Raw genomic sequence first — 23,059 nt, 5'->3', positions numbered from 1 at the left:
CTTAATTTCTGTGTTTTGGAAACTTCTCACTTTTTGCTGTGCTATTCGTTGAGAGCAGATTCACATTTCACGGGTTTCTGTTTGAACTAGCATAAATACTCCTTCCTCCTTTTTTTTATTTTATAGCACCAACTACGTGTCAATGTATCATACTCAGTTCTGCCTAATGATTTTCGAGAGATGCTTCAGCGGAGACTTGGGGAGCTAGAGCGCCAGCTTTTAACCAAAGTGGCTGAACTTGAGGATGAAAAATCTTTGCTTCACAATGAGACCTCAGCTCATCGACAGAAGACAGAGACAGCACTAAATGCGCTGCTGGAAAGGGTTTCTGAGTTAGAAAGAGGTAATATTTTTTTTTCCTCTGGGATGCTTCCCTGACCATTGGTTCCTCCCAAATGGATACTTTGGCATGAATGATTTGTTTCAGATAATTCTGTGGGAAGGGGGGAAAGTAGATAAGTACAGCAGAATGCATCAGAAGGAATTTTTTTACTTTCTTTGGGACACAGGTGGACAAATGAGTTGAAAATCACATAGCTTATTAATTAGGCAGTGGTTTCTTTTATGTCTATTTGCTGCATCCTGTCTCTTTCCCCTTCAAGTTCCAAGTTTTTCTTTTTTTAAATGAAATACTCATTGATTGAGGATCACTGGGATGATTTTACTTTTGAGGTTCCAGTCCCGAACCAAGCCAAACATGTGGTGAGTGATTTATTCAGGTACTTCTGTTAGGCTTACTTTTATGAAATTATCCAAGCCCAGTAAGGGCAAAGCATAGTGTAAATTGTTAGAGTGACAGTCAGCCATGGTTAGGTGGAGTAAAAGGGAAACAGAGATAACCCAGAAGAATGACACTCAGGGATAACGAAAAACTTCATTTTAGCTAATGATGTCAACTTCCTCCCTACAGACTAAAATTGCTAGCCTGTAGTAAACAAATCCTTTACCCTCCTTGCCGCCTCCCAGTAAAGGTGGTAATGAGCGATGAAATAACCAAGACTACCCATTAGAATGGAGAGGAAGGAGAATCAAATGAACATGACCTCTTTCCTGCCAAGAATATAAACCCAGCCCTGCCCCTTCCAAACTTCACGTAAAACGCAGTCTTAGTCTCTCCCAGTTTCCTGTATCATGACTTTCCTGCCCACCCCCACACCCTGAACTGCTCCATGGCTCCCCAGTTCCCCTGCCCACCCTTCACTGTTCTATTCCTAGACTTCCACCTTATTTTCTTTATGCTGGGTTACATGGGGGACCTTGCAACTACTGCTCCTGCCGCCACCACTCTTTCTTGGGCTTGTAGACTTTGTCTTCTGGGGCTGCAAAGCTGCAGGAGGAGGGGGCAGGTGGGAGCAGTGGGGATGGGGGGGAGGGGAGGCTGCAAAAGAAGCCTGAGACCTCCCTGCCACCCTCAACCCATCCTTGCTCCCTTTCCACTGCAGCCGCCTACCCTCCCCAGTCCAGCCCTGGGCCCCGACTTTGCAGCCCTGGAAGGTGGGCAACGCAAGCCAGCGTGGCTCAGTGGAAAGAGCATGGGCTTTGGAGTCAGAGGTCATGGGCTCAAATCCTGGCTCCGCCAGTTGTCAGCTGTGTGACTTTGGGCAAGTCACTTAACTTCTCTGTGCCTGTTACCTCATCTGTAAAATGGGGATTAACTGTGAGCCCCCCGTGGGACAACCTGATCACCTTGTAACCTCCCCAGTGCTTAGAACAGTGCTTTGCACATAGTAAGCGCTTAATAAATGCCATTATTATTATTATTATCACCTTGTAACCTCCCCAGCGCTTAGAGCAGTGCTTTGCACACAGTAAGTGCTTAATAAATGCCATTATTATTATTATTAAGCCAATGAATGGGACCAGTCATGGAGGGGGTGGCTGCAGTTACAGCAGCGAGGTCCTTGATGGAACCTGGCAATGTTGGAACTGTTAAAAACAATTACAAGAATAAAACTAGAATAGCAGGGGGACTGAGAATACGGGAGGAAGATTTGGGAACGTTGGGAGGAGGGTTGGGAAAGCCGTTGACCGGGAGCCAGAAGGAAGTGGGCAAGGCTGGTGGGAGCAGGGACTAGGTGGCAAATCCACCCATAAGTGGAAACTACAGCAGCAGTCACTTCAAGAGGAAGTGATTTCTTCCGAACATAGAACTTAACCAGAGACCGCGGGAAAATCAATATACTGGGTAATTGTCCCCAGAATAATTGGGAGATAGTGAATCCAACCAAGTAAACAAGATCAATTTCTGCATCTCCTGGGAATATTGTTACCCATTTTAATGACTAGTAAAATAATGTAAAAAAATGATTTACAATAACTATGCTTTATGACTTGATATGATTATCCTTTTAAATTCACGTAGAGTTTCTCTTCCTACGAGTTTAGAGAATTTCTAGTAAACTAGCTCATTTGTCTTCCACAGCAACCCTGATGGGGTATATTAGTTGGGGAAGAGATAGAGGGTAGGTGGGACTGAGATGGAATTATGGAATTTGCAGGTAGGAACACTGATAAATTTAAAGCCACAGCTAGTCTGTCTCAGCCAGGATTAGAATCCTGGTCTGCTAATTTCCCACCTGATTCTCTTTCACCCATCTCTAGAGTGTAAACTCATTGTGGGTGGGGAACGTATCAGTTTGTTGTTATAGTGTACTCTCCCAAGCGCTTAGTACAGTGGTCTGTGCACAGTAAGTGCTCAATAAATACGATTGACTGGCTGACTTGACATTGAATGGGAGAGGGATGTATCCTGGTTCGAGAAGGTTTGGGCTCCAGAGTTGTGCAGCTAATTCCCACCTCTGTCATTTCCTTGCTGTATAACCTTGAGAAAGTCCCTTAGGCTAGCCAAATATAGCACTAGACTTGTGAAGCTTGTGCAAAGTTTTGGTACCATTTATATTTTTCTGGCACACGATTCATGCTTAGGCTTCATATTTAGCCTCCACCACCACTTTAAATAAAAATGAGATAGGACAGAGTGGTTTTTATTAAAGAAAAAACATAATTTGTGCTATTGGAAGAACAGTGCAGGCATAGACTTAGCCTCTGTGCTTGAACGAAAGGAGATTTAGATAAAATGACCAGATTTCCTGACGTCCAAAGTGGGACAAAAGAAGGGCAACTAGGGCAGGGCCAGTGCTCTTACAAAAGAAGGGCAACTAGGGCAGGGCCAGTGCTCTTCAGGTGCATTGGTGGGGGTGCGGGGGAGGAGAGGAGGGAGGGAAGTGGAGGACCAGCAGTGAGAAGAGGAGCTGAGGAGAAGGAAGAGAGATGGAGGTATCAAGGGAACCGAGAGATTAAATCAGCAGTCCAGGCCAGTGCTTCTCCCTAGATCCTACTAGAGCCCAACCTCGGCAAGGAAAACTCCTTGGACTCCTCTCCCAGCTGTCCCCATGGGGGCTAAAGATGAACAGTGATTGGGCCAATTATGAGGCCCCAGTGCATATCAGTTTCAGGTGGATGGGCAGGGATGTGGGTGGGAAAGCAACCTCTGAGCTTCTGCTGTGCCTCAAGCACTATTACCTGAGGAAGCAGCAGAAGCACTCTGGAGGTGGTGGTGCTGGTGGAGAGGAACAGAGCATAGTAGCTGAAATTCTGGCCTTAAGGCAGCGATGGTGAAAGGCCTTCTCCACCCACAGAGGTGGAGTCTACTAGCTCTATGCTGCTGTGACTCTACATGCAGCCTGCTCAACATTGGGCCACAACTTCTTCCCTTCCAGTCCCAGGGCAGCCCAGTCTGCAGTGGGAATCCTACACTTGGGCTGATGTGGTCCCTAGGGAAATGGCAGTGGTGTGGAGATGGAGGCAGGGCTGCTGATGGGCTCAACAAGTGAGATTTCTCTGAGTGCTTGGATACCCCAACTCCATAATTTGCGGGGAAACTTTTCTGTTGCTTTTTGCTCTGGGACTCAGGGCTGGGAGAGACAGATGACAATAGCTGAAAGCCCTCCTCATTGCCTTCCAAGGCCAAGCTCATCACCTTCCCCTGTCATCATAAGCTTTTCCCAAACCCTGCAGGCTGAATGCAGGACCATCCCACCCGTTTTGATGTGGGTGGTCACCGCACATTTAGCAAAAGAGGATTTTGGAATGGAGATGTTGAGCTCATTGAAAACTAAGCAGTCAAGCAGCATAATGTATTAAGTGCCTTGTATGAGCAGAGCCTTGCAGTAGGTGTTGTAGGGAATTACAGAGGAAGAGCCATCAATCAATCAATGGTATTTACTGAGCCTTTACTGTCTGCCTGACCTCAGAGTTTAGAATCTAATCAGGGAGACACGTTGGGCTCAATTCGCAAATGTAAACCATGTGAAATAAAAGTAATAGAAGATTCAAAAGAGACTTACAAACGCATGATTTACACAGGCATCTGTAAGCACTTTGAAAAGGACCAAGGAAAATGAGATGTAGCTCTTAGAAGAATTGCTACAATCTCAACCATTGTGAGATGGCAATTTATGGAAGTGTCTAGATTGGCTTACTAATAAAGCAGAAATTCTCTGGTCCATTCAGTGGACTGAAAATGTTCAATTGAAAACTAGGAAAGGGAAATGAGCTGGAAGCAGCATACAATTGTGTTGAGAAATGTCTCCTAGCTCTTTCCAGGAAGTTCATAGACATTCCCTCCTCCTCTCTTTTAGCCTGAATCACCCAAATAATCTAGGGATGAGGGGTTTGCCTGTATCTGGGGATACGGAGGGATCAGTGGCTGCAAATTCTCTTCGAGCCTTAAAACAACTGAACTCCCAGAGATTTCTAATAAACCCGATTTCCTTTCATTAAAAATCCTTATTTGTGACCACGTACAGGGCAACTGATTCAGGATCTATTACTAAAAAAGCCTGAAGCGCAAACAAAAGGACAGCAAACCCTTTCCTCTTTTTGCATTCCTCCTCTCTGAGTGCCTACCTCAACTTCTCATTTGTCTCACCGGTTTTCATCTGTTTATTGGCCTTAAGTAGGCTTCTTTCTTTACCCCCTCAAGCCCTGCTTTATTTAATCAATTGGAACTGGTTTTCAAGGCCACCCATCCCAGGGCCTAGAGAAGAAATTGTGAGAGTAGGATGAAGTGAGGAGTTTTCACATCCTAAGTATTTTTGGGATTAGTCCCAATAATGCTGCACTAGAAGTGGACTGTGTCCTCTAGACTGTGAGCTCATTGTGGGCAGGGAATGTCACTGTTTATTGTTGTATTGGACTTTTCCAAGCACTTAATACAGTTCTCTGCACACAGTAAGCCCTTAATAAGTATGATTGAATGAATGATTGGATTTCTAGACATCTGACCACCAGAAATGCTCAGGTTGGGGGAGCTGGCTGTGGTGTGGTTACATCAATCAATCATTGGTATTTAGTGAGCACTTATTGTGTGCACAGTACTGTACTAAGTGCTTGGAGAGTACAACACAATAATGTAACAAATGCTTCCCTGCCCACAATAAGCTTACAGCTCTGCTTTGTCAACAGCTCAGTGCTGTGGGTTATCTCCCTCATGAGTTTCCCAGTAGAAACCCTTCTGGGAGGCAAGAGCACCAGTTGCTGAAGCAATCAGTGGTACTTATTAAGCACTGACTGTATAGGGACCGTCTCTATATGTTGCCAAATTGTACTTCCCAAGCGCTTCGCAAAGTAAGCGCTCAATAAATACGATTCAGTGAATGACTGAAGAGTATGATACAGTTAGTAGACATGAGTCTTGCCCTCAAGGAGCTTACAGTCTAGTGGACAGGGACACCAACCATGGTGTCACTGTCTGCATCATGGGATCTTGCTTTGTGCCCGTCCTGCCTTGTGTAGGACCGGGAGTTATTGTCCCCTCACCACAAGCCTCCATTGTTGTTAATGATATTTGTTAAGCACTCACTATGCGCCAGGCACTGTACTAAGTGCTGGGGTGGATAGTAAGGTAGTTGGGTTGGATACAGTCCCTGTTCCACATGGGGCTCACAGTCTTAATCCTATTTTACAGATGTGGTGACTGAGGCACAGGGAAGTTTAGTGACTTGACCAAGGTCACACAGCAGACAAATGGTGGAACTGGGATTACAACCCAGGTCATTCTGACCCCCAGGCCTGTGCTCTATCCCCTAAGCTATGCTGCTTTCTCTTCCCCCTGAGTCCCTTCCTCCAGTTCTGATGCCACCCAGAAGGTCTCATCTCTATAAGCCCATCTTATTACTTATTTTCAGATATTTGAGACAGAGAATGTTATTAAATCAGTGAGCCCATCCACCTTCTAGGCAGAAGAAGCAATTTCTTTTTATTAGATTACTCTTCCTTCATTAAGGACATGGTCATTAAACATGCTGGGAAAACAATTTAGTGGCAACAGCCTCCGAAACAGGGTCCTGGTAAATTTCCCCAGCTTTGGCCTGAAAAGCAAGTTATTGCAAGCCTTTCCTTGGTATGTAAAGTGGCCAATATCCCCTCAGCCTTCTTCTTTTCCACTGGACTATTATTTCATTAAGGGCCAGATTCAACTTCTTGATGTGGTTCTTTGAGATGTGCTTTAACTCTTTCAATCCACTACGATCTGTTTTTTAGTCCAGTATTATTGTGTAAACAAAGATAGTCCAGTAGTCAAAGAGTATTCAATTTACACCCAGAATAAAATGGATAATTGATTCACCTGCAGGAACATTTGTATTTATGTAGGGTTTTCCCCCAAAGATTTGATGATTAAAACCCAGAGAGGCTGAGAACTGAGATGAGAATGATAGGCTGGAGTCAGCACATCCCTCCCCAAATTGATACTGCATGGATTATCTTCTTGAAGTGTTACTCATCTCACATCTCCCTCTCCTCAAAACCCACCAGTCCCTTCCATCTCCTGCCACAACATGCAAAAACTACTCACCATTGGCTTCAAGCCCCCCACCAACTCTCTCCATCTTACGTATCAGCCCCGTTCACCTGCTACTCTTCAGACTGCTCTCTTGGTGCCTCCCAAGCTATTCTGCTAGCCGTACCTCACTGTCAACCTCTCCCGCCTCCATTCCTTCACTCGTACTTTTTCACCAGCCTGGAATTCCCTCTTCACTGTAATCTGCCAATATCACAGCTCTCTGCACCTTCAAGGCTGTCCCACCTCCTCCAACAAGCCTTTCCTAACGAACTGTCAACATCCCAAGGCACATCAACCCATCAGCCACCTGTAGTACTTACCTATTCAGTTGTGTTCTTGCAGCACTTAGGTTTATGTGTATAATCAATTGTAAAGTTAATGTATTTATTTCCATTACCTTATTTGTAAATCTTTTAATGTCTGTCCCCTCTTCCCCCACATAGAGTGTAAGCGCCTTGTGGGAGGGAGAAGCAGCGTGGCTCAGTGGAAAGAGCAAGGGCTTTGGAGTCAGAGGTCATGGGTTCAAATCCCAGCCCCGCCAGTTGTCAGCTGTGTGACTTTGGGCAAGTCACTTAACTTCTCTGAGCCTCAGTGACCTCATCTGTAAAATGGGGATTAAGACTGTGAGCCCCCCGTGGGGCAACTTGATCATCTTGTAACCTCCCCAGCGCTTAAAAAAGTGCTTTGCACAAAGTAAGTGCTTAATAAATGCTATTATTATTATTATTATATTTCTGTTCTTTTCCAAGCACTTAGTACAGCACATCAAAATCAAGTGGACATGTTCCATCAATACCTTTACTCTTAAAGATGTGTTCTTTTCTCTACCACTCTAGGTAACAGTGCATTTAAGTCACCTGATGAATTCAAAGTGTCCCTTCCTCTCCGAACAAATTATTTATATGGGAAAATCAAGAAGACTCTCCCCGAGCTCTATGCCTTCACGGTGTGCTTGTGGCTGAAGTCCAGTGCCTCCCCTGGCATTGGAACACCTTTCTCCTATGCTGTTCCTGGACAGGCCAATGAGATTGTGCTAATCGAATGGGGAAACAATCCAATAGAATTACTCATTAATGATAAGGTAAGTATGTTAACGTGGGTTTAAGGGGCATTGTAGAAGCATATGCCTGGAAATGTGCTTAAAGAGGAAAATTCAGATGACATCTGTAAATGGCCCCAAATTTTCGCAAAGGAAGCACTCTCTGGCAGTCAGCTCTGGGAGTGAGTTTTCCATTAGTGCAGCAGATAAAATTCAGAAGATGGAAGCACCTCTCACAATTTTCTTTACCAGTCCACTCACCCTCCTGGAAATAGAACGGCAAGAAGAATAAATGAAATCGGTGTTCTTTGCTTTTCCCCTGGAAGATGTTGCAAGTCCCTAATACATTGTTCTGCACCCAGTAAGTGCTCAATGAATACCATTGATTGATTTGACTGAGTTCTCAATAGGCTTTGCCCCCCCAATTCTTTCATTTTTTTTTTTTTTTTTTTTAGATTTCAGGGTTGATTTCTTATCAGAATGGCTATGTTATAAGGTGACTCCTTAGGGGACAAGGAAGGGTACCGGCTGTGTACCCAAAATTTCCCTGAGTTCCTCTGCCCTGGGATCCATTTAAAAACTAAAAGCCTAGTCAAAGACTAGAGAAGTAAACCCTTTCTTCCTTACAAGAACTTAGAGAAGCAGCATGGCTCAGTGGAAAGAGCGCGGGCTTGGGAGTCAGAGGTCATGGGTTCAAATCTGGTCAGCCACTTGTCAGCTGTGTGACCTTGGGCAAACCATTTAACTTCTCTGTGCCTGTTCCCTCATCTGTAAAATGGGAATTAAGACTGTGAGCCCCACGTGGGACAACCAGATTACCTTGTATCCCCCCAGAGCTTTGAACAGTGCTTCGCACATAGTAAGCGCTTAACAAATATCATTAAAAAAAGAACTAAAGTGTTAGGTCAGTTATATTTAATGAGCACTTACTGTGTGCAGGGCACTGTACTAAGCACTTGGGAGAGTCCAACATAATAACTGGTAGATGCATACCCTGCCCACAGCAAGTTTACAGTGCAGAGGAAGTGTTAGCTTTTGATTTGACCTGATCAGATATAGTCTCCCCTTTCGGTTTGGAAAGATAGCATTTCTCCCTGTTGCATTCACTCTTTTATAGGATACTGACCTGAGGAAGAAGTGAATGATTAAAACAAAAAAGAAAAAAAAAATCACAGAACATATGTGTATGCAGATTCACAATAGGTCCCAGGACTTGTTTTTCTTGTCCTCTTGAAAACAATTAATCCTCCGGAGAGTATCTACGGTGTTGCTAAGAAGCATGCAGTAGCATTCAGGTGGCTCCCGGATTGTATAGTTTAAGATCTCTTACAAAGATCCCCTTGCTAATTTGTTTTAGGGCTTGAACTTTCTTTCTTTTCTTACTTATGGAGGTTCAAATTGCTCCCTCCCAGTGTTTGAAGACCTGTTAAGCCATTATACTAATTGCCTGTGCAAGAAGAAGGGCTTTTGCTATTCATCTCCTGCCCCTTCCCTAGGCTGAACCATTGTTTTGAAACATAAAAGAACAGAGGATTGCCTAAACATTCCAGGCAGGCTGGCAATTCAAGCCATTGAGTAGAACATAAAAAGCAGTTTCAAACGTTTGGGGCTGTGCATTAAGGGGATTTTAAAAAGAAAACCACTGGAACCTCTCTAAATGATTTTCCTGTAAAAGATTTTCTAACCACAGTGAGCTCCTCTGGGGTCAGATGCTGCCCAGCAAAATGGTTCTGCAGGGCTACAGAGGTGTCGATGCGTTTCCCATTGGAGTATACCTTCCACTCTCCTCTGAAAGATGTTTCCTTCCTTTTACCTGTCTGCAATGTTTCTCCATATCCCCGATGAAAAAGAAAAGTGATCTGGGTCTAGTTTTTAGCTAAAAATCAATAGCTGGATCTGTGTCAAACAGCTTATGAAGAAAAATTACATCAATGATTAAGCTCTTCCTTTTATTTTCTCTTCACCTTCTTTCCTCCTGAACAAGTTATAGTATGGAGGCCGAGGAGAATAGACGCTGGCTGTCTGCTCAAGAAGAAACCTCATTTGGTTTCATCTTGAGCTAGTGAATTTTTTTTGCCCCATAAGTCATGTGGAATAATAGTAATTGTGGTAATTGTTAAATGCTTACTATGTGCCAAGCATTGTACTATGCCCTGGAGGAGATACAAGACACAGCCCCTGTCCTACAAGGGGCTCAATAATCTAAGGTGGTAAGAGAACTGGTATTAGATCCCCGTTTTACAGATGAGGAAGCTGAGGCACAGAAAGTTAAATAATTTCTCCAATGTCACCCAGCAGGCAAGTGGCAGAGCTGGAATTTTAACCTAGGTCTCCTGACTCGTAGGACCCTGCTCATTCCATTAGGTCATGCTCCTTTTCAACTAATAAACTAATGAAAAGCTTAAGGTTGAGTTAGTCCTCATTACCCACACCTTAAGTGGCCCAGAGCCTGCCTGGTTGACAGTTGGTACACAGGAATACAGAATCTTATCTACTCTTTCCAACTCTTCCTGTTAGAGTCTATATTTGTTCTTCAGTTAATCATTCATTGACAGTACCTGCACCTGAACTGAGTACTTGGTGCTTGGGTACCACCCCCCCACACAAAAATCTTGTTCTCCACCTCTTTCTTGGGGTTAGTCAGCCCTTGCTGAATTAGTCAAGGGTAAGCAGGCATCCTTTATAACAAGGTTGTAATAAGCTCTGTAACCTGGTTTTCCCTCTCCTTGGAGCATTTTTCCCAAGTAGCATTTAATAGGGATCTTTTCTTTTTTTCCCTCAGGGCATCTGAGGAGACAGTGGGTTCAGGGTTAAATGCAAATGGAAAATCCAGAAATGCCTTTAGTTGAGCAGGTTGGGGTACAAATGTCAGGATTCTCCAGGGTGGGACTGGAGAAGAGACTGGTGATATTTATCAGTAGAAGTCTTAATCCTATCTGCACAATGATGATCTTTGCTCATATTCGGTGTCCAATCCAACTTGCTCATATCCACCCCAGTGCCTGGCACACAGTAAGCACTTAAATACCATAATTATTATTAATAGAGGTTAGGGTTATGCAGATTTGAGTTAAAACAATTTGTCTCTACTGGAAAAATCCTTGCAAAAAATAAGTTTTCCCTTTGCAGAGTCTACCGTTGTCATCTTTAAGGCTCTGTCACTGATTCCTTAGATCTCTTTTAAAATCGATATTTTTTCCAAATGCAGGTCGCCCAGCTCCCTCTGTTCGTTAGTGATGGGAAGTGGCATCATATCTGCATCACCTGGACAACTAGGGATGGCATGTGGGAAGCTTTTCAGGATGGCGAGAAACTGGGCACTGGGGAAAACCTTGCTCCTTGGCACCCAATCAAACCAGGTGGCATTTTAATTCTTGGTCAGGAACAGGTAAGTGAGGCCTGGAACACTCATTTCTTCAGAGATGGGGGATCAGAAACCAATTCAAATTATTAGATAAAAAGCAGTTATTTCATGATGAAACAGTCATCCAGTAATATTTCAGGGATTATTATGGTAGGCCATTATTTACTCTGTGTTAATCTTTGAGGAACAAGGCTCGAGGGTGATCTAACATGGAATAAGAATCTCATTAAATGTGCTGTATTCTAGAGGACACAGGTTAGGTAGATAGTGTAATGGGGAAATTCACTTATGAGAGGAATGAGATTTCCAATTAGGTAGATTAGTGGCATTTTGTTGTTGTTGTTGGCATTTCTATCCCTGGGATCTGGCTTCTGTTAGTTTTTCAGATTATTCCAGCTCTGTGTGGCCATTTGCAGAAACTAGCCTTCTGACCCCAGGGTTGAGGGGTGCCTGATAGAGGGATGCTTCATAGTTTGGTTGTCAGCTAGACTCTAGGAGGGAGGGAGGAAGAATGCAAAACCTTAAAGAATCACTAACATTAGCCATTTTAAGGGGAAAAGCTACCTGAAGGGATGGTACTTAGCCGCTTCCTCTGCTCTTTCATAAATGATGTTGCTGTGTCACTGAGTGACTCTAGCTGCAAGACTTATACCTTTTAATTCAAAAGACATGAATAATTGGGCCTTGAATATTGCTGTTATTGTTGCTGAATAATTAAAAACTTTGCATGGGTCCAAAGCTCTGCCTGTGTGATGTAATGAAGGCCATTAATTAAAAGCTCTGTCACAAAGGACGACCTTAACTATGCCTTGACACTTCAAAGCCTGGGGATATATAATATACCGCACCCTCTTGAATCACCATAAATCCTGGAGTCTAGATAATTTAGTAAGCTGCAGCACCTGTGTGTATGCAGAGATGCCAACTTTTTCTCTTTTGCGCAGAGGTGAACTTGGGCGGGAGCTTTACTGCAAATGGTGGTATCAATATGGAAACATTTGCATACTAAATAATGGGTTTTAAGATTTAACAGAACGTGAAGTATAATTTTAGCTCTTGTTCTTAAGGATCTTTTTAGATTCCAACAACTCTGGCCAAACAAATCCCATAAACAGCCTAAAGAAGTTGGCACCTGACAAAACATATTAATGCAGAATGTAGAAAGCATATTTGTTTAAATCACTCACGCAGTAGTAGTCATTGAGCACTTACTGGTTGCAGAGTACTGTATTAAATGCTTGGGAAAGCACAATTCAAGAGTTGGTAGAACCAGTTCACTCAGGGGGTTTACAGTCTAATCCCAAAGACCTGAAGGACCTAGAGAATCTAAACGGTTACTCTAACCCCCCTAAAGTTTGGCTTTGCCTTATCTATAAAGAAGAAGATATCTAGTCCTTGGTGGTCTCCCAATTTCCAGGGACCATTGGATGAATTTGTCCCGTTGTTGCCCCCTCTCCACCATCTCAAAGACCACCACTCTTTCTCTGAACAACTCACTTTCTCTCTGTCTCTTCCATCATTTAGTTTAGCTCCTGTGTCACTGAATTTATCTTCCTCGGTTTCTTGCTCATCACCTCTCTCTGCCTCTCCCACAAGACATTTCTACCTCGGCCTTTGAAGTCACTCTACCCATTGCCCTCACTCCTTGGCCCATTCATTAAGTGCAGTCTCACCTTCACTCCTGTCCTGGAGACTTCCCCAATCAGGGCCCAGCCTGACCTAATCCACTGTTAGAAATGCTCCTTCTCACCACAGCTGCTTCTCTGTGAGGATGGGTTCCACATTGCCCTCTCCTCTCCTGCTATGCCCCTATAGCTCCTGCTGCCCTAGTCCTCCTTTTCTTCCTCTCTCTTGTCCTCGATCACTGTTGCTGGCACCAATGCTTTGGGAAGCAGCATGGTGTAGTGGATAGAGCATGGGCCTGGAGTCAGAAGGTCACGGGTTTTATTCCCGCCTCCGTCGTGTCTGCTGTGTAACCTTGGGCAAGTCACTTCAATTCTCTGTGCCTGTTACCTTATCTGTAAAATGGGGATTGAGACTGCAAGCCCCACATGGGACAGGGACTCTGTTCAACTCGATTTGCTTCAGTCCACTCCAGTGCTTAGTAAAGTGCTTGGCACATTGTAAGCACTTAACAAATGCCATCATTATTTGGCCACCCTGTTTTCTTGTGGCGACTGTGAAAATCACCTCTATGGGAAATACACCTTTGTTGTACAAGGTATCCAGAAAAGGGAAGCAGCCATAGTCCTGGCGTGGCAGAGCAGCAGCATCACTGACAGTGGCAGAAGAGGCCATAACTCCAGTTGTTCTGCTGGAGTTCCCCCTGCTTTGGCCCCACCCCAGCCCCCCGGCACCAGCCAGACTAGACAGGTCCAGCCCTTCCACTGGGACGGGGATGGGAGCCAGGTGATGCTGAAAAGAGTTGAAAGTTGCCAAGAAAAGTGATAAATCCAAATTTCAAAGTCCTTCTGGCCTCTGGTGTGTATCACCCCATAAACCCCTTCGCAGTTGCTTCATTAGGGTCTAAACATTTTTTCTTATGTGAGGTTGGCTGCAATTTGGGGTGAGGGCATATATCATGTAGGTCTAATAGCTCCAATCCAGGTTCAGCAGGGCACTTTTCCATTTTGCGAATCAACCTGCAACCTGTCTTACTTCACATGTAAACCGGTCTCTCTAATACCGGTGTAATAACCCAAGTCATTCCAACAACCACTCCTTTCTTTCCCCCAGTACCCAGATTTTGCCTCAGTTATTCAGATAATTGAGGGAAAAGTGGCTCCTTCGGCCGGAGTCTGGGTTGATCATTCACACTGCCTAAATTCTCTGGAGAATTGCCCAATCTTCTGTGTTGACCTGGACATAGAGAGGAGCCCCCACTGAGTGGGAATTTTGATGATTAATGAAGAGACAATGCACGTATGTGTTGAATCATCATCATCAGTGATATTTACTGAGCGCAGTGAGCAGAGCACTGTATTAAGCTCTTGGGAGAGTACAATAAAAGAGTTGGTAGACAAGCTCCCCATCTAAAATGAGGAGGGAGCAGACCAGAGGGGGAGACAGACATTAATATAAATAAATAATTTATAATACATAAACATTAGGGTATCTCTATGAACTTGGGGACTTTTTCATAGCCATTAGCACTTACATCTGATGCGTTGGTGTTTGTCTCTTTGGTTTAAGGCTATTTAGAATGAGAAGAGCTAGATGATCTTTCAGGGCATTAGTAAAAGCTTCCTCAGAAGTATTATTCCACTCATGCATTTTATATTTCACCATTAAAATATTTAGATAACATCCATCTTCTACCATAGGGCCAATTTAATGGCATTTTCTTGTTTCATTGTTACGATCACATCTGCTCCTTTGGGTTTGATCTTTTACATCATCCCAAATAATAGCATTCTTCATCCAGATTTTCTTTTTTTTAAAAAAAGATTTGGAATTTTAGTCCATTGTGTAAAATGTAAACAAAATACAGTCAACTGATGCTCTTGCTTTAGAGACTTATAACAAACTCTGTTGATCCAGAATCTCCCTTAGGGTGTCTGAACAATCCAATTTTCATCCGTTAGCACCCTGTCTGGTATAGATACAGGACTGTGGATTCTTTATGATTTGAATTTTTATTTTAAGTGCCCAGCCTCCTTCTGCCTCAGCTCCTGTCACCAAATTCCGAAGGTTGGAATTGGCACCTGTGACCTCAGAAACCTGGAGGGGAACCTCATGTCTCCAAAGTAATGGGCCAGGGGTATCCTTGCTCTGCACCCCAGGAACACGATCAAAGTTCTAAGGATTTCCCCAAAATGTTCCATATGACATCATTACATTACATTACAAGCCCGGCATAACATCCATAGCATCACATATGACTGGTAGCTGGATATCTTCAAGTGCTGACATGGCTATTCCACTGTGGCTGGGTATAAGTTCCTTCCAGAATAAGTTCCAGAAGCCTGATGGAGAAATTTATCCAAATGCCATCTAATGGTCTGGAAGAATTAATGCCGTTTTTTGGACATGAGTTGTAATAATAACAATAATTATATTCTATATTAATGGTAATTAACAATAACGATAATATTTGTTAAGCTCTTACTAAATACCAAGCACTGCACTAAACACTGGGGTAGATACAAGATAATCAGGTCCCACCTGGGGCTCAAAGTCTAAGTAGGAGAGAGAACAGATATTGAATTCCCATTTTGCAGATGAGGGAACTGAGGCCCAGAGAAGTTAAGTGACTTACCCAAGATCATACAGCAGGTAAATAGCAGAGCTGGGCTTAGAACCCAGGTCCTCTGACTCTTAGGTCAGGGCTCTTTCCACTAAACCATACTGCTTCCCACTCAGTTTTAAAATAACACATGTTACCGCAAAACATTTGGGCTTGACAGCTGCTAGGGAGCTAGGGAAGGTTTGCCTGGCAATGTGAGCCTGTTTGGATACAGTGCCAAGGTGGCAGGAGAAATGACTTGTGCTCCTGCATGCACTTGAAGGCAGGGATCATGTCTACCAACTCTTACTGTCCTCTCCCAAGCGTTTAGTGCCGTTCATAGAGTAAGCATCCAGCAAATACTACTTACTGACTGATAGGTTACAGCATATATTTTCCTTAACACATATTTTGTAAGTACATGCAAACCCCAATATTATTTAGTAGAACTCGGTACGGTTACGTCCTGGAAAATTTTGAGCCATAAAAAGTTTACAAAGTGAGTATATCTTCAGTCACAATTTTGTTTTTCTTTTTTTCTTCCCCCAAGGATACAGTGGGTGGAAGATTCGATGCTACTCAAGCTTTTGTTGGGGAGTTGAGCCAATTCAATATATGGGACAGGGTATTAAGAGCTGAAGAGATCATGAATATTGCTAACTGTTCCACCAACATGCCCGGCAACATCATCCCCTGGGTGGATAACAACGTGGACGTGTTTGGAGGTGCAACCAAATGGCCAGTGGAGACCTGTGAAGAGCGTCTGCTTGATCTATAGCTACGGTCCCCCTCCATCTAAATGTTCAGGTTGATCAAGACAATCTCTCTAGAGCATGGATGGGACTTGTTTCCCCAGAAGAATTTATTGTTAACTGCACAAAATGTGTTGGGTGTAAACCAGGTTCATAGTCATTGGCATGGATGGTGAAGGTAAAAGAAATACCTCTAAGGCCATAGTAGAAACTTTTTCATCTGCTTTACTGGATTCATTCAAAAAACAAGCGCTTCTTGGTACTGTAGTTCTTCTGGGGAAAATTGTCTTGTGCAAGCAGTTTGGTCACGAGTGGCAAAATGACCCATTTCCTGGTAGTGTGCAGAGCAAACAATTATTAAGCACATCAGAGGTTTTTAAGACCAAATGTAAATGCTAGTAAAGCTATTTTTTTCTGACTCCTTCATGTGGTGTGTGCAATACTTTTATATCCCTTTTAAAACAAATATTAAATCACTCTGCCGCAGTGACAGTATCTTAATGTCTATGTGAATCTGTGGTATCTCCCAATCTTTGCCATGAAAGACCTTTAATCTGCATTGAGTGCTACTTAACATTTTTTATATATGTTAATTGGCTCTGCCCTAATAACCTAATGAAGGCAATTAGAATCTGACCTGTTCTGTTTTATTCAGAGATTATGGGGAATCTGGATTTATCGGGGGCTTTCAGCTCCTTGAGGGCAGGGCACATTTTAACCAACTCTGTTACACTGTACTCTCCCAAGCACTCAGTTCAGTACCCTGCACACAGTAAGTACTCAGTAAATACCACATTGATCAGCAATGTTGGGAACAACAGCCCAAGATTCCCTGCAAGTGAAGGTGTGTAGTTCTCAGGCTTTCCCTGCTTTCCAATCCCTCCTGACACTGTGGTCTGTTATCCCTAAACAATCTTTTCCAAGTGAACCATCGTCTTGTTTTGCTTTGAAAGGCCTTTCATGAGCAAGTGCCAACGTTCAGTTTCATCTTACAAAAAAATGGATACTTTTTTCAACTGAAAAAATGAATCCATCCAAAAAACCCCGAAACCTCTTGGGTTATGAGAGTTCCCTAACTCTGAGAGGTGAACTGGTTTTAAATCTCTGTTGATTTCTGAAAGCATTTGACAATCTTGATAAAACATTTCATTTTCTCCAGGACTTATGCAGAGTCAGTTGTCATTTGGTTAATATTTGGTTCACGATTATAGACTACCAGAGTTTATGCTTTATTTAAAAAAAAGTAGTGAAACAAATTTATAAAGCTAAATATTATATATTTATTTTTCATAAATGTTTGAAGTGTAAATCACCAGTGAAAACTCCATTTGTAGGATAAATTTAACATAATTCCATCAAAATATGGTATGTTATGAGTATTCTTCTTACAACAAAATTTTAATTAAAAATGCACTGGAAAATGGCTTTTCTGTTTATTTTCTTCTGCAAAGTGTTAGCTACATCAGTGACTAGTGGTGTGTCACTATATTGTACTCTGTTGTGGAATTGCATAAGCTTTCCTGTGGAATAAGGTGGCCCATTTCAAATTATGAATGTCCATTTGATACAACATGATGCTATTGGAATGACCTTCTGCTGGTCATGTTTTGTGGTTCTTTTGCCTGACCTAAGTGGGGCCACTGATATTTACAGCTGAATGGTGTAGTTCATTTTTTGCTTATGAGAACCTCAAAGCACAGCGTACTCTGTGTAGTATAAGTGGATGTGAAATAATTCACTGTTACCTTAGTCTTCTAGTCCTAGAACTCTTACAACTTTCCCTTTCTCTTGGGCTCTGTACCTGACCTGCTTTTGTTGATTTAGAAGCAATCCAAGCCCAGATGCCTGCTTGAATCCTTATTCCTTTAATTCTGAGTAACATAATAATTATGGTATTTGTTAAGCGCTTACTATGAGCGCTATTCTAAGTGCTGGGGTAAGTACAGGGTAATCAGGTTGTCCCACGTGGGGCTCACAGTCTTATTCCCCATTTTACAGATGAGGTAATTGAGGCCCATTCATTCATTCAATCATTGAGTGCTTACTGTGCGCAGAGCACTGTACTAAGCACTTGGGAAGTACAAGTCGGCAACGTATAGAGACAGTCCCTACCCAACAACGGGCTCACAGTCTAGAAGGGGGAGACAGACAACAAAACAAAAGAAGTAGGTGTCAAAATCGTCAGAACAAATAGAATTATAGCTATATGCACATCATTAATGAAATAGGGGAAGGACGTGGGCAGGCAGTCGACGGCGGGACAAGTGAGAACGAGGTGAGTCAGGGAGAGGGCAGGGTTTGGGAGGGAAGATAACGAGTTCAGTCTTGGACATATTGAGTTTGATGGCGGGCAGACGTCCAGATGGAGATGTCCTGAAGGCAGGAGGAGACCCGAGCCTGAAGGGAGGGAGAGGGAGCAGGGGCAGAGATGTAGATTTGGATGTCATCAGCGTAGAGATGATAGTTGAAGCCGTGGGAGCGAATGAGTTCCCCAAGGGGAGTGAGTGTAGATAGAGAACAAAAGGGGACCAAGAACTGACCCTTGAGGAATCCCTACAGTAAGGGGATGGGAAGGGGAGGAGGAGCCTGCAAAAGAGACTGAGAATGAATGGCCGGAGAGATAAGAGGAGAACCAGGAGACGACGGAGTCCATGAAGCCGAGGTTGGATAGCGTGTTGAGAAGGGGATGATCCACAGTGTTGTAGGCAGCTGAGAGGTCGAGAAGGATTAGGATAGAGTAGGAGCCATTGGATTTGGCAAGCAGGAGGTCATTGGTGACCTTTGAGAGGGCAGTTTCAGTGGAGTGTAGGGGACAGAAGCCAGATTGGAGGGGGTCAAGGAGAGCGTTGGCATTGAGGAATTCGAGGCAGCGAGTGTAGATGACTTGTCAGAGAAGTGAAGTGACTTGTCCAAGGTCACACAGAAGACAAGTGGCGGAGCTGGGATTAGAACCTATGACCTTCTAACTCCCAGGCCCATGCTCTATCCACTACGCTATGCTCCTGTAACATTACAGGAGCAACATGAAAGATCTCTTGTGCCACCACCTACTGCCTTCCATGCTGCCTCCCCCTTTCATCCTGACAGTGATCATTTTGCTGGACTCTCATATCCACTAACTACTCTGGGTTTTTTTTCCACATAAATGGGCCCAGTATTCTTTATTTCAGGGTCTGTTTAGGCTATAAGATCCAGTGGGTAAGGAGGTAGGAGAGGGAGTGAAAAGATTGATTCTCCAATAAATCAATCAGTGGTACTTATTGAGCTCTTACTACTTGCAGAAGACTGACTTTGACTTAAGACTTAAGAGACTTTGAACAGCTTTAGGTGGTGGTTGACGTGCAGCAGAAATTTAAAACCCCCTTCCTGCCATTTAACTTTCCCCAGTCTAGCTGTTTACCCACCTGTGCCTCTCCTTTTGCTCTTGACTATGTATTAAGTCTTCTCTTGTGCTTTTCCCCTTCCAACTAATAAAGATGGGCAGAGCGATGAAAAAATACATCTGTACTCAGGGTCTGACTTTCAGGGATCCTCTTTAGCTTTTGGGGGTGCCCCCTTTACGCTTTTGGTCCTTATTCATCTTGCATCCAGCTCCATGAGGAACAAGGCCTCTGGGCAGAGCTGCAAATGTGTGAAATTCCTTGTTTGGCTTTGAAGTATATTCAGTACGTGGCATATATTGCCAATTTGTACTTCCGAAGCGCTTAGTACAGTGCTCTGCACATAGTTAGTGCTCAATAAATACGATTGATGATGATATAATTCCCAGGACCACTTGGGGGAATCCGCACTGCCTCCTCACCCAGCCTCATGGCTGGGGCTTACTGCAACGGCACTCTTCACAAGGAGCAGTGTGGCCTAATGGAAAAAGCACAGGCCTGGGATTCGGAGGATCTGGGTTCTAATCCTGTCTCTGTCACTTGCCTGCTGTGTGACCTTGGGCAAGTTGCTTAGCTTCTCTGTGTTTGTTTCCACATCTGTAAAATGGCAATCAATCCGAGTTCTCCCTCCTATTTAGACTGTGAGTCTCACATAGGGACAAGGACTGTGTCCGACATGATTACCTTATATATACTCCAGGGCTTGGAACAATGCCGGACACATAGTAAGCACTTAATAAATGCAATTAATTATATCCAAACATCACACCAGTGTGTTCACAGGGGCAGAAACTTAACTAAATAAACTAGCTTCCCCACAATTAATACACCCATTTCACATTTTCCTTGAAAATTGTTATATTTGATACCTTGAGACATAACTTGTGCCACTGATAGCTGTCCTGCAACAGATGAATGATCCCCAGTGGCCAAAGAATGGGTGAAGATTATGAGCATTGAAGTTAACTCATTTCATTTGCGATAGAGGCCACCAAGCGCCTAGAAAAGCCTGGTGTTTTCTAGATGGGATACTGATTTTGGGCCAGCTATTATTATTATTTTGACTTTTACTGTGTGTTATTAGTTGGCTAGAATCTGAACAGAATATATAATTAGGCTCTTGCATGGTGAATTTTGGAATCCAAATTAAAGAGTGAAATATCAGTGTGTTTCCCAGCTGAGTAGGCTTCATCAAATAATCCTTTTGAAGCTCCTTCATAGTAAAAAAAAACTGAACAGGACTATGAAAGACCTGACAAAATCTACACAGAAAAGGGTGCTGAGAGACAGCAGAAAAGAATACCTGATGATTAATCATATATAAGTTTAGCTTCATAACAGAAGCTTTAGATAGGAGGCACTGAAGCAGTTTGAAAGATTACTTACCCATAGGGATAAATATTTTTCTTTGCTTCTTGATATTAAAGCTACGTTGAAATACAGGCCATTTGGCCGAAGTACTGTGCTATCACGTGGCTGAATTTGTTCTATTACTGGGACTGTCTGGTAAATTTAATGGCTCCCTGGCTCAAAGAGACTACACAAGTAGTGTTTCCCTGAGCTACTTCTGGCTATATCACAGGGCTGACTTTACCTCCACAAAAACATCTATGTGAAATAATGTTATACGTTCATGAACTTAATTTGCAATTGGCTTCTGCGACTTTAATCTCAGGTTCACAGAGACTGGAAAACGAGATTCCTCTTCCTCCCAGTTCAGTTTTTTCCTTCCTTGTCCCAGTCTGGAATCAGTGTGACCAGATAGCCCCTTGTTCCAAAGTGCTCTGGACTTCTCCAATGGCCAAATTGATCAGTTCTCTTGGTCTTGGACTAGTGAATAGAACATGGACCTGGGAATCAAAAGGGCCTGGCTTCTAATCCTGGCTCTGTCACTTGTCTGCTGTGTGACCTTGGGCAGGTCATTTGGGTAAATTGCTAAACTTCTCTGTGCCTCAGTTACCTCATTTGTAAAATGGGGATTAAGACGCAAGCCCCATGTGAGGTAAGGACGGCGTCCAACCTGATTAGATTGAATTCTCCCCCTCTCTAGACTATAGGCTTGTTCTGGGCAGGGAATGTCACTATTTCTTCTTGTATTGTACTTTCCCAAGTGCTTAATACGGTGCTCTGCACACATTAAGTGCTCAATAAATATGATTGAACGAATTAATGAATCTACTAGGCACACAACAAGCCCTTAACAAATACCATCATTATTATTATTGTCAGGCTGAGAGGCTCAGGCTTCCAAGCAGGGAGGGGATGGCATTATCAATGTTGATATGAGTTTGGGTTGGGACAACATGAATAAATGTGTGTGGCCACAAAGACAGGGGAAATGGCCAAATTGGGAGTGGAAGCCAGCCACTGTTTTGGTTCTGGGAGCCAGACCTGGACTTTTGTCTGTAGGAGTTGGCCTTAGCTCTCCTGCTTGGCTTATCTGGTTACTATTTGAATGTATTGTTACCATCACCTGCCCCTGTAGTTACTTAATGATGCACCTGCCTTTGCTCCAGGATTTGTGGGCCAGAGGCTCTGGTATTTCCCAAGGGGGTTTCCAACTTTGTAGAGCAATTTAAAGGGTTGCTTGCAGGAGTAGGCAGGGCTTTGAGAGTAAAACAAAAGGGTTGGGTTCCTTACTTCCTCCCAGGGATAACTGAGAGTTTATCTGTCACCTTACTCCTTCTGTGCCACTCAGAAAAGATAATCTGAAGTTCTTTGAGATCCTACATGTGCACATGGGCTGCCAATCCATTCTGGGAAGTTAATTTTAGAAATCAAAACTGCAATAAAGAGATGGTCTGCTTCAGGCCAACGTCAGGAGTACTATGGCTTCCAGCCCAATATAATAATAATAATAATAATGTTGGTATTTGCTAAGCGCTTACTATGTGCAAAGCACTGTTCTAAGTGCTGGGGGGAACACAAGGAGATGAGGTTGTCCCATGTGGGGCTCACAGTCAATCCCCATTTTACAGATGAGGGAACTCAGGCACAGAGACGTGAAGTGACTTGCCCAAGGTCACACAGCAGACGTGGGGGAGGCAGGATTCGAACCCATGACCTCTGACTCCCAAGCCCGTGCTCTTTCCACTGAGCCACACTGCTTCTCTTACCTAGTAAGAGCTTACTATGTGCAAAGCACTGCACTAAGCCTGGGATAGATGCAAGATAATCAGGTTGAGCATAGTCCCTGTCCCACATGGGTTTACAATCTAGGAAGGAATAGTAGTTAACCCCCATTTTACAGATGAGGAAACTGAGGTCACTGAAGTGACTTGCTCAAGGTCACACAGCAGATAAATCGCAGAGCAGGATTAGAACCCAGGTCCTCTGATTCCCAAGCCTATGCTCTTTCCTCTACACTAGCTCACCATTCTCCCTTTCAGGATCACACTTGGAGAGTTTTCAGTTCCCTGCCAGTCTTGACTGTGGGAGGGGAGAATCAAGCAGAG

At 43.5% G+C, this 23,059-nt stretch overlaps 1 protein-coding gene across 1 annotated transcript in view; it reads left to right on the top strand.

Annotated features, from left to right (window-relative positions):
- NPTX2 (neuronal pentraxin 2) overlaps positions 1-17,647 on the top strand; it is a 26,796-nt gene extending 9,149 nt beyond the window's left edge. The window contains exons 2-5 of the mRNA XM_038763860.1: positions 127-343; positions 7,681-7,925; positions 11,092-11,271; positions 16,023-17,647. Coding sequence (XP_038619788.1) covers positions 127-343; positions 7,681-7,925; positions 11,092-11,271; positions 16,023-16,250 — 870 coding nt within the window. The 3' untranslated portion in view covers positions 16,251-17,647. The remainder of the gene's footprint in view (positions 1-126; positions 344-7,680; positions 7,926-11,091; positions 11,272-16,022) is intronic.
- Positions 17,648-23,059: the final 5,412 nt, after the last annotated feature.

The sequence above is a fragment of the Tachyglossus aculeatus genome, chromosome 21 (assembly GCF_015852505.1).
Source record: "Tachyglossus aculeatus isolate mTacAcu1 chromosome 21, mTacAcu1.pri, whole genome shotgun sequence".
Lineage (NCBI taxonomy): Eukaryota > Metazoa > Chordata > Mammalia > Monotremata > Tachyglossidae > Tachyglossus > Tachyglossus aculeatus.
The sequence above is the reverse complement of the archived record's forward strand: the minus strand, read 5'-3'. Positions and strand labels throughout refer to the sequence as shown.